This window comes from Cyprinodon variegatus, unplaced genomic scaffold (assembly GCF_000732505.1).
Source record: "Cyprinodon variegatus isolate N-32 unplaced genomic scaffold, C_variegatus-1.0 Scaffold990, whole genome shotgun sequence".
NCBI lineage: Eukaryota > Metazoa > Chordata > Actinopteri > Cyprinodontiformes > Cyprinodontidae > Cyprinodon > Cyprinodon variegatus.
The window spans coordinates 234,661-248,536 of NW_015151443.1; the positions used below are offsets into that span (position 1 = coordinate 234,661).

At 35.9% G+C, this 13,876-nt stretch overlaps 1 protein-coding gene across 4 annotated transcripts in view; it reads right to left on the reverse strand.

The window, feature by feature from the left end:
- The window catches only part of LOC107100586 (peptidyl-prolyl cis-trans isomerase FKBP8-like), a 54,736-nt gene that overhangs the window by 39,933 nt on the left and 927 nt on the right, over positions 1–13,876 (reverse strand). For 2 of the 4 annotated variants that reach the window (XM_015399129.1, XM_015399127.1), the window contains exons 2-4: positions 4,236–4,786; positions 3,901–4,070; positions 2,705–2,793 (exon numbers count right to left, since the gene is read on the reverse strand). In XM_015399129.1, coding sequence (XP_015254615.1) covers positions 2,705–2,793; positions 3,901–4,070; positions 4,236–4,677 — 701 coding nt within the window. In that variant the 5' untranslated portion in view covers positions 4,678–4,786. Of the gene's footprint in view, positions 1–2,704; positions 2,794–3,900; positions 4,071–4,235; positions 4,787–10,253; positions 10,304–13,876 lie in introns of those variants that run through there. The other 2 variants (XM_015399128.1, XM_015399126.1) reach the window with 2 other exon arrangements.

Consider the following 13,876-nt stretch of genomic DNA (forward strand, 5'->3'; position numbering starts at 1 on the left):
CCTGGACGGGGCCACCTGTGGAGCTTGTTTACAGTTGCTTTTGTATCTCTGCTTCTTTTTCTATCTCTGCTTCTGTCTCCTTGAACCCCAGTCACCCTCAGCAGATGGCCTCTCATACTGAGTCTGGTTCTGCTAGAGATTTCTTCCTGTTAAAACCGGTTTTTCCTCTCCACTCTTGCTACAATCATGCTTAGTGTGATGGATTGCCTTTGTGTCAATTAGTTGATGCAATCAACAGGTTTTCCTTAGATAGAAAACTTTGAATCAATCTGACTGTGTGAATTGTAAAGTGTCTTGAGAGGACATGTGCTGTGAATTAGCACAGCACATGTATCCAAATGATATCCAATTGAAATTTATAAACTCCAGTTGATAAGGATTTTTCGTGGGGGAAAAAAATCCTTTTCATAGCCTGTGACCCCCTTTAAGACTGTTGTGCCCCCTTCAAAAAGAAAAGTACAGACAATAACAAGACTTTAAACTGAAATTGTGGCAGACTGAATTTACAATAAATTGGTTCAGAATCAGGACTCAAAACAAATTAAATCCACAGCGCATCTCTTCCTAGTAAAACATTTAAAACTAATATTTATTCTACTTAATAAATATGTATTACTGTGTATTTCTATTTCACATAAAATCATAATAAAAAGTATTGATGGTTGTACCTGTACCATGACAAAGTGTAGAAAGGGATATAAAGGGGAAAAATACTTTAAAACATATTCCTCGAATGAGAGCAACATACTAATGTCACAGAAGGGTCAACTATCCATCCAAGTAAATAGCTGCACATCCATCACTTTGTTAAGATAACTATGTTTGCTGTATGGTGATCAAGTTACTGCTCCCACCTTCTCCAGGAGTCTCTGCATCCTTGACAGTGCAGCCAACATAACGAGGACACTGAGCTACAGACCACTGCTCACTGCAGTGATGATTCATACCAGCTTTATACTCCTTCAAGTACTCTTAACAGCCCTGTTTGCAGCAGAGGATTGACAAAGTTCAATCAGTGCATCTGCCAGAGAACAAAGACGGGTCAATGAGATTTTCTCTCATTGTCTCCTTGTCTGTCACATTACAGTACAGACATACTGAGCTTGTTCAATCCACAGTCAAAATTTACATCTGTTCCTTCATGTATTTTTTTCTTTGCATATCATACTGTATTACCATATATTTGATGGACTGTTTTAGCAGTCTGCACCAACTAAGACCAACCTGTTTTAACCTGTTAAACTAACAGCTGTAGTGATTACAAACATGAAATTAAATAAAAACTAAAAAGATTTCAACCTAGAATATGGCTTAATTCACATTTGAATAGCTGACAGTGTTGAAAACAAAATGCAGTTACCCAAAACAATACAGGTAAGGGTAACCGACATTGTCAGTCAATGAATCATATTGGAGGAGCAGTCACGAAGCTCTGACTTTCTACCCTGTGGTTCAAATAAGGTTTGAATACACAGAGCACACAACTCTAATCAGTGGCATCAAAACAATCATTAACCAGCCTCCTGCTGCCTCCTGCTCAACACACGACATAAAGACAGATTCTCGACATCTCACAGGCCGTGTTCTTTGCAGAGTGTCAGCAATACAAACAGAACCTAATGTGCCTCACTCAGAAGACGCAGAAAGAGTTTTTTTCATATAAAAGAAAAACAAAAGGCTTACCAAAAACTACTTCGATGTTGGAATGTTTTTATCGTTTTCTGAAACAGTCTGTTTTCCTTTTTGCTTGTAAAGCTAAGCATAGATCATACTGTACAGTAAATCTAGCCAGGAATTCTGCACTTTTTTATTGTTATAATAACATTTTGGTAAACAAATTGGAGTCAATGCAGCTTTTCCGATAAATAAACTATAATCATCCTATTATTACCATACGGGATAGACATAGTGCTTTTCAAAAATGATGAGAATAGAATTAAACAGAATAGAAAAGAATAGGAAATCCTTTTTTTTAAACTATTTTTCAAGGCTGCACTTTTAAAAAGATTAAATTGTCCAGAAAGCTGTTCCAAACGTAATATCTTTTTGTTTTACACTTGTGTACACAAAATGACAAATAAAATCTGTCTAAGTCTAGGTCTGTGGAAATGTTTGCTAAATTATATCAAAGTCAGAAAATATATATCTGTAATTCTTCTCTATCTAAGCAGCAAAAAGCAAATAAATCATCAAATCTCTTCAATTAAATGGTTTTATGAAGCGTTTATGCAAAATGACGTAAAGCATTATGTTATCAGTGATTTGTATTTTATTAGATATGAAATGTGTTTCTCTCCCTCAGCAAACACTTTAACTGTTAAGAACAGGTCTTAGACAGCGGCTTCTGAAAGCTTTCTGCGTTTACACTGGCTCTTCACTGGTGCAAAGGTTATAAACCCAAGCCATTGGCTGTAATACGAGTAGGGTCCCCCCATAGGTTAGGAGGTTACAGACACACAACTGATAGTTTGCCTCTGAATGGTGTTCAGAGGAAGCCATCTGCTCCTGTTTATGCTCCATTAACCCCACTAACCCATGATGCACAGACTGCCCCCACAGCAACAGGTTTAAGAGGCTGAAGATTATATTTTAATGCTGTAATTGTCCAATAAAAAATAAGTGCATAAGTCCTGTTGAGCTTGTTCTGAGCATGTTTCCTAAGTTGTAAGAATACAATCATCAAAAGCAAGTGGAAAGTCCTTACCTTCCCAGAAGTCCATAGGCATACTGGGAATCTGCCAGCAGTAATGTGATCTCCCCCTTCTGCATTGACATGACACACTCCTCTAGAGCCTACAGGTGTCAAGAAACACATTACTTGGAACGCTTAATGGCCGTTTTTCACATCTAGTTTATAAGATAATTGTTTTAAAAACACATGTAGGCTTTATGTATTGATTATCTTAGTTAACTGACAGAAACAGTGGTTTATGATTTTCAGATTTTAATAAATGACACTTTTCTTTTTCAATATAATTTATCAACAAATAATTGGTCTTTAGCTGCTACAAAATTACTATTAGATTCAGTACATATAGCTGTTAATGATATAAATTCATTTTACTCTTTTACAACCACAGTTGACAACAATTGACATAGTATGGAAAAATATTTAGTTATCTAAACCTCTATTTTTAAAACATCTGAAATTCTTGCTTCAAACAGATTACACATTCAAAGTCCATTTACACCTTGGACATGGGTTTGTTGGCTTTTCCTTCATCATTAGAGCCTTTTAACACCTTAGACACATCTTTCTTGGAAACTATAAATAAAGGCATGCACTTTTAGATGTGTTATTAAGTAAGGGAGCAGAAAAGGCCATGGTAAAGAGATTTTTAGAAAAACACTGTTCTTTTCTGATGCATTGTTGAACGATTAACCAACCAAAAGCATTTCAGCAAATGGAAAAAATAACATAATTCACAATTTAAAAAAAAAAAGTTTAAAATAATCTTAAAAACATAATTCACATTGTTTAGTTAAAGTAGAAAACACCTTTGGATACTTTTCACTGAATATTTCTCAATAGAACCACAGAAAGTTGTGAAGGATGACCAGTAGAGTTGATTTTCAGAAAAAATAAATAAGTGACCAAAATTGGGGTCACAGACAATTGGCATGATTGCAGCAGATGGGAGAATGCCTTGGAACCCTTATAAATAAGCAGCTCATACTTTTTTGTCCTGTCCGTCCTAGTTAGTCCTTTTGTTATATCCGGGTTTAAATAGTTCCAGCAGGAAAACATGCAACTAAGATTAAGATGGCAACCATACTGCCTACGTGAGTTTATTTGCATTATTAGCTGATAAGAATAGATTTGTTGACTTTCTTTCTGTTTGGGATGTATGAGGTAACACACACCAGTTGAATGTTTAAGGAAAAGCATTTGAATATCACCTGTATTACGTCTCCCTCTCCAATGACAAAGACAAGCTTGCAGTCCTTCTCCACCACTGTACGGTCCTCAAGAACACCCTGCATCTTCACAGTGACCTCCTGACCCCAGGTGGAGTGTGGGACTTGTATGTCTCCTGGTTCCAGAACTTTCTTCCTCAACATCCCATCCTCTATGTAAAAGCAAAGAGTAAAGCATTGAGATAAGACTCAGAATTTACAACGGCCATTTATTACAGCTGATTTTAGCAGTTAAACAGGTGATGTTAAGACTTTTAATATTATAATTGTAGATATGTGTAATTAGAGGCCATGTTTGTTAATGCATGTGTTCTCACCTGTGATGTTCTCCCAATCCTCTGCCATAAACAGGTCCTCAAACGGAGTGGATGTCCACTCCTCAACGGCATATTCTGGAAAGAGAATCTCCGCTGAGCTGTCCCTTTCCACCACGTCCTCTTCTGTCGAGGGGTCTTGAAATCGAACCATCTTCCAGCTATTTGTTTTTCTTAATTTCTTTTCTATCTTGCATTCTGCTTTTTCTCTCTCTTGCTCACAGTTAGCTGAGCCTTTTATCTCAGTGGATTTACTCTCCACTGCATGGCTCTCAGTTTCAGACGGTTCTTTCTTACCCAGTTCTTCACCTTCCTCTGCAGGCCCACAAGGCAGCTTGGTCAGAGAGTTGCTCTCTGTGAGTTCAGAAATGCCGTCTGCTATCTGAGGCTCTGTGGGATCCGATACACAGTCCCTCTGCTCTTCACAACACGGTTCTGTCTCCATTTCACTGAGCGATGGAGACCATCTGCATTAGTCCGAAGAATGAGTTATCCTCTTTGCTCAGCCGATGATCCACTGAGGGGCAGGGTTGCTGTTCTCACCAGTACCTATTCTTTATTTAAACAAAATAAGGCCTATATAAATATTCAAGAATCCATGCTATGTTTTATACAATCCACATCATTGCATTCCTAATTTAGACAGTTACATATGAGATCTTTTTAAGCTTTTTTTTTCTGCATGCAGCTCTTCAAAATCTACAAAATCTTCAAACTCTCCGTAACAGCGTTCATTAGTCTTAGTTAACTTAACTCAACAATGTGGTGGCTACAAAAAAAATGATCAATATAAAGAACCCACATAGAGCAACGAAGGACTCACAGCCAGCAGGCTTGTGCAGTGGTAATCTACAGGATTAGAAGGAGAAAAAACCTAATCTGACAGAACGCCTGTAAGCTTCTTAATGACTTCACTGTCGTTCTGAACAACACAATATTGTGACAATTTAGCGATGTTTACCACTAACATTTTGGAAGAGAGAAGCACTCTTTGGTTATCTTAGAATGTATTTGTTCTGAATACTAACAAACATTAAACCGTAAACCATCCAGTCTGAAGTAGAGTCAGCACTAGATTACCGATTACATAACAAGTGACGTTTAAGAAACAATATGATTATGCTTAACATTTACAAATGGTGACGGAAAGAAAAAAAATGTTTTTTTTGTCTTATTAAAACATTTAAAGGCACAGTGTATACTAACTACAGGGATTTACTGGTATATGTTGTATATATAATCTACATGTATGCTATTTATTATCACCCATGAACTGAAAATGTCAATCTTTATATTTGCCTTGCCTTAGAAATTGCTATTTATAATTACATAGGAGTGGGTTTGCATGTTTGGAGGTAGACATCCTTTGCTGTACGGCAACGCAGAGCTGACAAATTTATGACTATATACTATATACTTATGTTTGAATGTGAGTGTGGCAAGTTATAGGCCTATATACATTCCTACACAGAATAATAAAATACTATTTAAAATTATCTATGTAAAGTAGCCATGATCAGCATCTGCCCCATTATCATAAAGATGACCAATTGCATGCACAGGTTGTTGGGTTCTTTTTTTTCTGAGCGGACTCACATCTTACTCCTGTATGTGTATTTTGGTCAGAGTGCACAAAGCAGGGGGACGAATCACCTGGACAAGAGAGTTAAGGGGAGAGCTCAGGTAGAAGCAGTGGGGAATCAGAGTGAGGACAGTGGCTCCATAACCGGGGCAAGTCAGTCAGCTATGACGCCATCTGGAGCTAAGGAACCACAGTGGAGAGAGGCCTACCGGGGAACAGGTCTGTTGGACCCGGAAGAGGCTAAAGCTGACCTGGGCTCACTACAGGCAAGTAAGTAAGTAAAACCAGACCTTTACATACTCTACATTAATAACAAAAATATGCCTGCATAAAAATGTAAACGGCCAAATAAAGATGTCTTGGCTTTGTAATTTCATGACAGGTCAATTCAGGATAGATGTTTTTCAAGCTGCTTTCTTGTATGCAAAAAATGAAACAGTAAAGAGATTCTGCATGGTTTCTGCAAGATAACTGTGGACCTTTACAAGTATAGTTTGTCCTCAGGTGAGGCTGTATACATAATTTGAGGGTGCTGCTTTTATCTGTTCAAACAATTATCTGCAATTATGCACAACATAATACCGCTGTCATAATACCATTAAGGAAGGGGTTTGGTTCTGAGTCTAAGAGATGAACTGGTTTTGGTGTGAAATGTGTGAGTCAGTACTCACTACAAGAGTAAAAAACCTTGCAAAACTGGTAAGAGACATCATCATTTTCTACAGAAAAAAATATTCCTACATTGTTGAGTAATAAAAGGCAGGTTGCCAATGGAAAATGTAATTACTCCAACAGCAACATAAAAGGTAAAATAAGTGTTAGTAAAAAAAAGACAGCTACAGAGACTTTGACTTTTTGAGACATGGGATGTAGTTTCATGATTCGATGAGGCTAAATGATTAGTGCTTGCTCAATAAAAACTCTGTTCATTTGAGGGAGAGGTTTGCAAGTGTTCAAGTGTTAAGTGCATGGGTGACAGTATCATCTTTTGAGAGTTTTATAATGCAGGATGGAATTATGAACTTCTCAAAAAAGATTAAATCATGAGATCACCTGAAAATTTTGAGAAAATGTCCTAAGATATCAGGCAGAAGGTAAATCTTCAGTAGAAACTGGTCTTCCAAATGGAAAATGACACAACTAAAAATCTTTGGGCTAAAGACAATAAATCTTGTGTTTTTGAGTGACATTCAAAAAGCCCTGTTTACAGCCCTATACAAACTGCCTGGGTTGGGCTGAAAAGGTGTTTGCAAGCAATGTAGTCAATATAGATGACTCAGTTACACCAGTTATGTAACGAGTCTAAAATCCAGAAAACTATTAGCAAACATTTCACACAACTGAAGGTTTTAAAGGTGACCATTTCAATTCTGATTAAATGCATGATTGAATTAATGATTTAGGGGGAAAAAAAATATTTTTATTTCTAATGATCCTGGAATTCAGAATAATTTATCCAAATAACCTTGATATCAAGAAAAAAAATACATAAAATGTTTCATCAGACTGTGAGAAAATAAAAAGCAATCTGTCTTTTTATATAGTTTATATTTTACTATAAACTTCCTGTAAAGATATTACCAGAGAGGATTCTGATGGAAAAAACTAGTATTTCTATTTTGACTAGCATTGTTATTCAATATTTTATATTAAGGAGATGTGATAACCCTAAATCCTCACAACCACTTTTAACATTACATTTTTTTATGGAGAAACTTTACATATTACAAAGGCACTTCCACATAAATCCAAAGGTGTTTGGGTCCAAGTGTTTACAGATACACATGCATACAGATAAACACTATAGTTTATTAAGGGTGGAACTAAATGCATCATGATTGAGTTAATGCTCTTTTGTAAAACTGTTTGTGTGTCTGTACCTGTGATGCTTTTCTCTTTTCTCTTAATGTTTTTTTTTCTTACACTCTCTGCAGGTGTAGAAGCAGAATCCAAGGATTTTATTTTGCTTTTTTTTCCTCTCCTCTATTCTTCTCATTTTTCACTTTTCATCACACCTTTCAATCTTTGTTATTCATCTTATTTATCTCCCTTCATTTTCAATTCTGCCACTTACATTTGAAATAACCCCAAAAAGAGTTTCAAATAAATTGAAAAGGGAAACATAATGAAAGATAGATAACTTCAATGTCCTCTGAGGTAAATGGAATGTACTTATATAGCACCCTTTTTTCAAGTCAGGATACCTGGCCAAATGGCTTTACACCATATTCATTGACCCATTCACACACACACACTCACACACTGATGGTGGCAGGCTACATTGTAGCCACAGCTGCCCTGGGGCTCTCTGACAGTAGCGGGGCTCCGTACACTGGCGCAACCAGGCCCTCTGACCACCATCAGTAGACAAGGTGAAGTGTCTTGCCCAAGGACACAATGACAACAAAAGTCAGAGCAGGGGCTTGAACCATCAATCCTTCGATTTCAGGGCAAACTCCTACATCCAACGCCACTGTCGCCCTTGTCTGTATGCAGGAAGCAGGTTGAAATGAACAGTGGAGTACATTTCTACTTCTGACATAAGGAGTTGTTGGTGTTTTGACAATGAAACTTACTTGCAAATCATTTAGAATGTTGTTTCGTATGACTGCATGAAACTTTAACATGTTTGTCTCATTTTTCCATAATATTAAATCTGTTGTCAATTGACACTATATAAATAGACTGATCTGAAACGAACTGAACTGACATTTTCTGGCTGAACAATATAAGTGAATAGTATAATTGAATCTGCTTGGTAACAAAAGTTGCTTTAATCCTGTGCTAATAAGGCATCTGTGGATTTTTATTTTTTAGTCTCATTGTCTGTAGCTGAAATAGATCACTAGTAGCATTTTTCAAATATGTATCATGTCTGTAAGATTTTGTTTTTTCAAAGTGTAGTTGTCACCGCATTATTAGAACTTCATAATCGCTTTGATTTGCTAGGAGCGAATATTTAAAGAGTATCACATTAAAAACTCTATCTTTCAATGCTTGATTTAGTCATTTGGATGTCAGTAAAACCACTAACTGATAGAGATTTTTGTATCTGAGATCAGAAGACTCACAAAGTGCTAAATAGTCTTGAAATGAAAAAGAAAGAGTAATTAGGAAAATATCCGTTAATCATAATCAGAATTGTTTTTGCAGATTTCAACAATAACACTGCAAATATTTTCATGTTTTCCAAATAATACGAGACAATAATGGGGAGAGAAATATTAAAATTCAATACAGCACTCACAGACAAGCTTGTTGATCACTGTAACGCAGATGTCGCTCAGGCATCCATATTCTACTTTTCATAAATAAACACTGCTTCACTGACTCATTCTTTAATCCACATCAAAGGATCTTATCCATCAGGATTATGGTAATCCGAATTCCATTTCTGGCATTAATTTTCTCCGACATATTTCATGTGTCAATATTTTTGTTTGTCTTGGGACAAAAATGTGCCATATATTTATATATATACTTTTTTGTCCTTAAAAGATTTATAGTTGAATATTCTTACACTTTTCTCATTTTGTGCATGATTTCTTTTTTTAAACTGTCTATACAAAGTACTAAACCAGTGTCCTTAGTGTCTATCCAATCTGTTTTTCTATAAGACCCATTTGAACACAACAAAAACCAAGTGTTCTACATTCAGTTAAATACGTAAAAGTAGTAAATAAAATAGAAATAGGAGCATGTTATAAAACACAACTAACACAAAACAACAAATGACTTTTTTTAAGTGTTGTCCTTTCAACCTATTCCACTAACACTTGAACGTCTTATGAGAATTGTTATTGACAAATCCAACCCCACACTTTAAACTGAAGTCTGTTTTGCTAAAGGCTATGTACTGTCTGTATGGGAAATTCTGTGTGAAGTTATTACTTTGAGGCATGCAAGAAAACATGTTTGAAGCTTGAAATAGTTTAGACACTTCGGAAATACAAGAGGAAGTATTTGTCAGGTTGGGTGGAAGTTTGAGGGGAGGACCCAAATGCAGAGACTGAAGCTAAAGGTGGTTTCTTGCAGATTTATTTATCCAAAAATCCAGCAGAAGCAAAGATCCAAAAACATAAATCCTCCGGATCCCCAATGATACAGAAAATCAGATAACTCACTTGAAGGGGAAGAAATGATGACAAACCAGCAAAAAGTGACTAAGCAGGAGGTGCAGATATGGGAGAGAGAAACAAAGACGAGGCTAATAGTGTTGCGCTACTGCCATTTTTTTGGCCCCGATACCAGGCTGTACAGTATCGGCCGATACCGATACCATCTGTTTGAAATTGATGTGTGCGTGTATATATGAAGAACTGCATACTACTTGAATGCAAAATAAATGACATCATGGCTTTGTCAAGCTGCTGCCTACCTTTGTGAAGCAAGAAAAATACTAATACAAAGGGAATCCAGTAGAACTTTTTATTGCCTACCTGGAATGGGTGAGAATAGTTGAATAAACTTTTGGCTCTCAAAATGGTATCGGTGCCCTATTTGTTGGCCGATACCACAATTTTAGTGCTGAATCGGTGCCCTGCCCGATATGGGTATCGATATTGGTGCAACACTACAGGCTAATCAGTAGATTGGGAGCAGGTGTGATCAGAGGAATCTAGGGAAAAGAAGACAGACACAAGAGGGCAAACAAGAAGTACCTAAGAACTCAAATACAATCAAAAATAACCAGAATAACACAAAATGGAAATAAAACCAATGAAAACTCAAAGATGAAACTTAAACAGAACCAAAACCATGACAGCAGTATTTTTTTTATAAATATAATTACAAAAAATTAAAGAAACATAATTCCATAATTTCTTTAATCATCTGCTGTTTTACATTTACTTGCTTACTTATGAAGGAAATTGTGAGAGAGGGACAGATAACTTATTTACTTTAGCATGCTAAGCATACACTGACCAGCAAATAGGGTTTTGGGCCACATGAAAAGATTTCTCACAGGGCCCCGATAAGTGATGGAAAACTTTTAAAGGGGTTTATATATCAAGCAATTATTGCCTGTATATGTGTAAAGAAAATTGCGACAGTTACTTGGTACAGGAAGAACTAAAAATACAACATAATTCATTTAGATTGAATTACTTGCTGTGTGGCTGATACTCTATATTCAAACCCCTTTCCTTTCTTGAAATGCATAAACATAAAATTATCTTCAGATTAATTCCCTAAAAATACACACAAATCAATATTTAAAATAGATTGCCATCATAATTTGACAATAAATAAATAAGATCTCAGCAAAAACAATATCAAAATCAAAAAGGTCAGTAGTTTGAACATTATCATCTAATAACCTAGATGCAAAATAACAAAATAAATATTAATATTTTTAATAAAAAAATTCACCAGCAAATGTTAAAAGAAGGCAGGCTCTCACATAAACAGAAAATAGCAGGACTTCACATGGTATATAGTTCTGTATGACCTGAATGTAAAAGGGTCACAAGTAAGATTTAAAGCTAAACCATAGCTTGGACTCATACTGAAAATAAATAAGCACATTTAAGGTAGAAAGGAACAGCGTAGATACAACATTCCTGAGTATAGCTTCCTATTGCAATCCGGGTTTAACATTACTGGTAATGTTTTGATTTCCAGAAAACATAAACTTTTCTGGGCTGCACGGTGTGGCAGTGAGTAGCACTGTTACCTTGCAGAAAGAAGGTTCTGGGTTTGATTCTTAGCCCTGGGTCTTTCTGCATTGAGTTTGCATATTCTCCCTGTGCATGCGTGAGTTATCTCCTGGTACTCCAGCTTCCTCCCACAGTCCAAAAACATGACTGTTGGTTTGTCTTCTCTAAATTGTCCTTAGGTGTAAGTGCATGATTGTGTGTCTCCGTGTTGCCCTGCAACAGACTGGTGACATATCAAGGATGTACCCTCGCCCATTGATTGCCGGAGATAGGCACCCAGCACCACCCTGACAGGTCTAAGCAGAAGAAACTGGATGGATGAAGTAACTTTTCTCGGACTGGACTAGGAGCAGTCTCTCAGTCTGCGAACACTAGACACTCCTACTACCAAGCAGCGGGGTGATAGTCCCAAACTATCAATCAAAATTTATTTCAGTAATATTTTATACTTTTAAAATATTTAAGTCACTCTGTGATAAATATAGACTATAGGCTTTTTAATTTCTGAACCATTTCTTATACTGAATTTCTCTTTTTTCTTTTATAAGCGATTAATTCACCACACAGTTGCTCACCTCCTTGCTCAAGCAGTACTTGTGCAGGTGGTTGGTGTTGCATGATTATCTGTTCAGAACAAGCATCATTTCTTTTTAGCATAGCAGGTTGTTAAACCTTTGCCTGCACTGAATAAATAACTTGAAAAAAGTGAAATTCTAAAAGTTTTCTTCAGATATATGTGCTAATTTGAGGAAAAAATTACCTTATAAACCATGGAAAGGTTAGGGATAGAAAACATAGTGTTACAGAACTTTCTTTTATATGGACCACTAACAGAAACACCTTGCTTACAATTAAATTTGGTGACATACTATCTTCCCTTTGCATCTTTCTCCTCTCTGAATTTTTTCTCTTTCATTTTTTGGCTTTCTTTTATGACTGAATGCTCTATCTTTCTATTTCTCTGGCTCTTCTCAATGTCTGTGAAAAGGGCTCCTTCCGAATACCTCAATTCATAGCTCTCTCCTTCTGTTCATAGCTCCTATCCCTTCACCTCTCGCAAGGTCAACACTAACTCGGTTCCATTTTATGGTCTTTAATTCAAAATCTACAAACCTTAGACTGATCCGAATAGTTGCACATACACAAGAGGTTCTGTAAAACACTATTTAAGCGAGATGTAACCTTGGCTCTATTTTTGAAAGCACAAAACAGGATTATTTTAAGTACTCTGTTGGCACACTGCAAAAACAATCTAGAAATAAGTAATAAATTCTTAAATTAAGTGTATTTAACCTTACTTTGAGTAGGTAAATATCATGATTTGCCAATGGAATGAGTATTTTTACTCTTAAAATAAGATGTGTTCTTAAAATAAGACATTTCAATTGTTTTTTTCTTATTTTAAATGTGAATTGTTTTGTTCCATTGGCAAAGTGTCTCATTTACCTCCTCAATTCAAGACAAAACGCACTTATTTTAAGACAAAATGACTTTCTGAGATTTAAAAATTTTTTGCAGTGTGCACAAGTATGCATGAATAGGCCCCTGACAGACTTTAGGACTAGAATATTCGACAATGATTAAATTTTAGTTCTCAAAGTTATATTTTGTGAATTCTCACATTACTATGAAAAAAGGGACTTTTGTACTTCAACCAACTCCCTTACCCCCCAGAGAAAAACAAAAGCAAACTGATTATTTCCAAACTTCCCTTTGACCCCAATATCATATACTGTTTCATCTGTTGGGTCCCCAATTATAAGTATCATGGCTTTCTTTACACAATAACTAATCAAACACTTATCAAATACTGTGCACCATATTTGCTGGCGACTGCAGGAAGATATTTTACATGATTAGAAGTGATATGGTAAGTTAATTATGTAAATATATAGAGTGTTTACTACATAGGCGGTTCTAGACAGGGGCAAAAGGGGGCCAGTGCCCCTGTAGAAGATGTCCTGGCCCCTCTTATGACCCCTGTACTGAAGACATACTACTAAAAGAAATTCTAATGATGAAATGCACTGGAACAGACTGATAGGTCCTTTGGATCTATATATATATTTTTTCTTATTTAAAAACAATAAGGTAATAGCTTCAGTGGAATTGAGATAGGATCCCAGTTTTCATCTACTAAATGTTTTTTTCAAAACAAATAAAAAAAATAATCAGATTTTTACAGCTGAATTTATCAGTTCTAATTCAGAGTTTATTAAAAAAAACTGTAACTTTAACTTAAATTAAGGCAAAAACATGTAAAATTCCTAAATGATGAATGTATATTGTCCTAGTAAGACATAATTAAGCCTAATTGAATAGAAATTACACTTCATGCACACTGCAATTTCCCAGCTTGGGATAAATAAAGTACATCTATCTATCTATCTATCTATCTATCT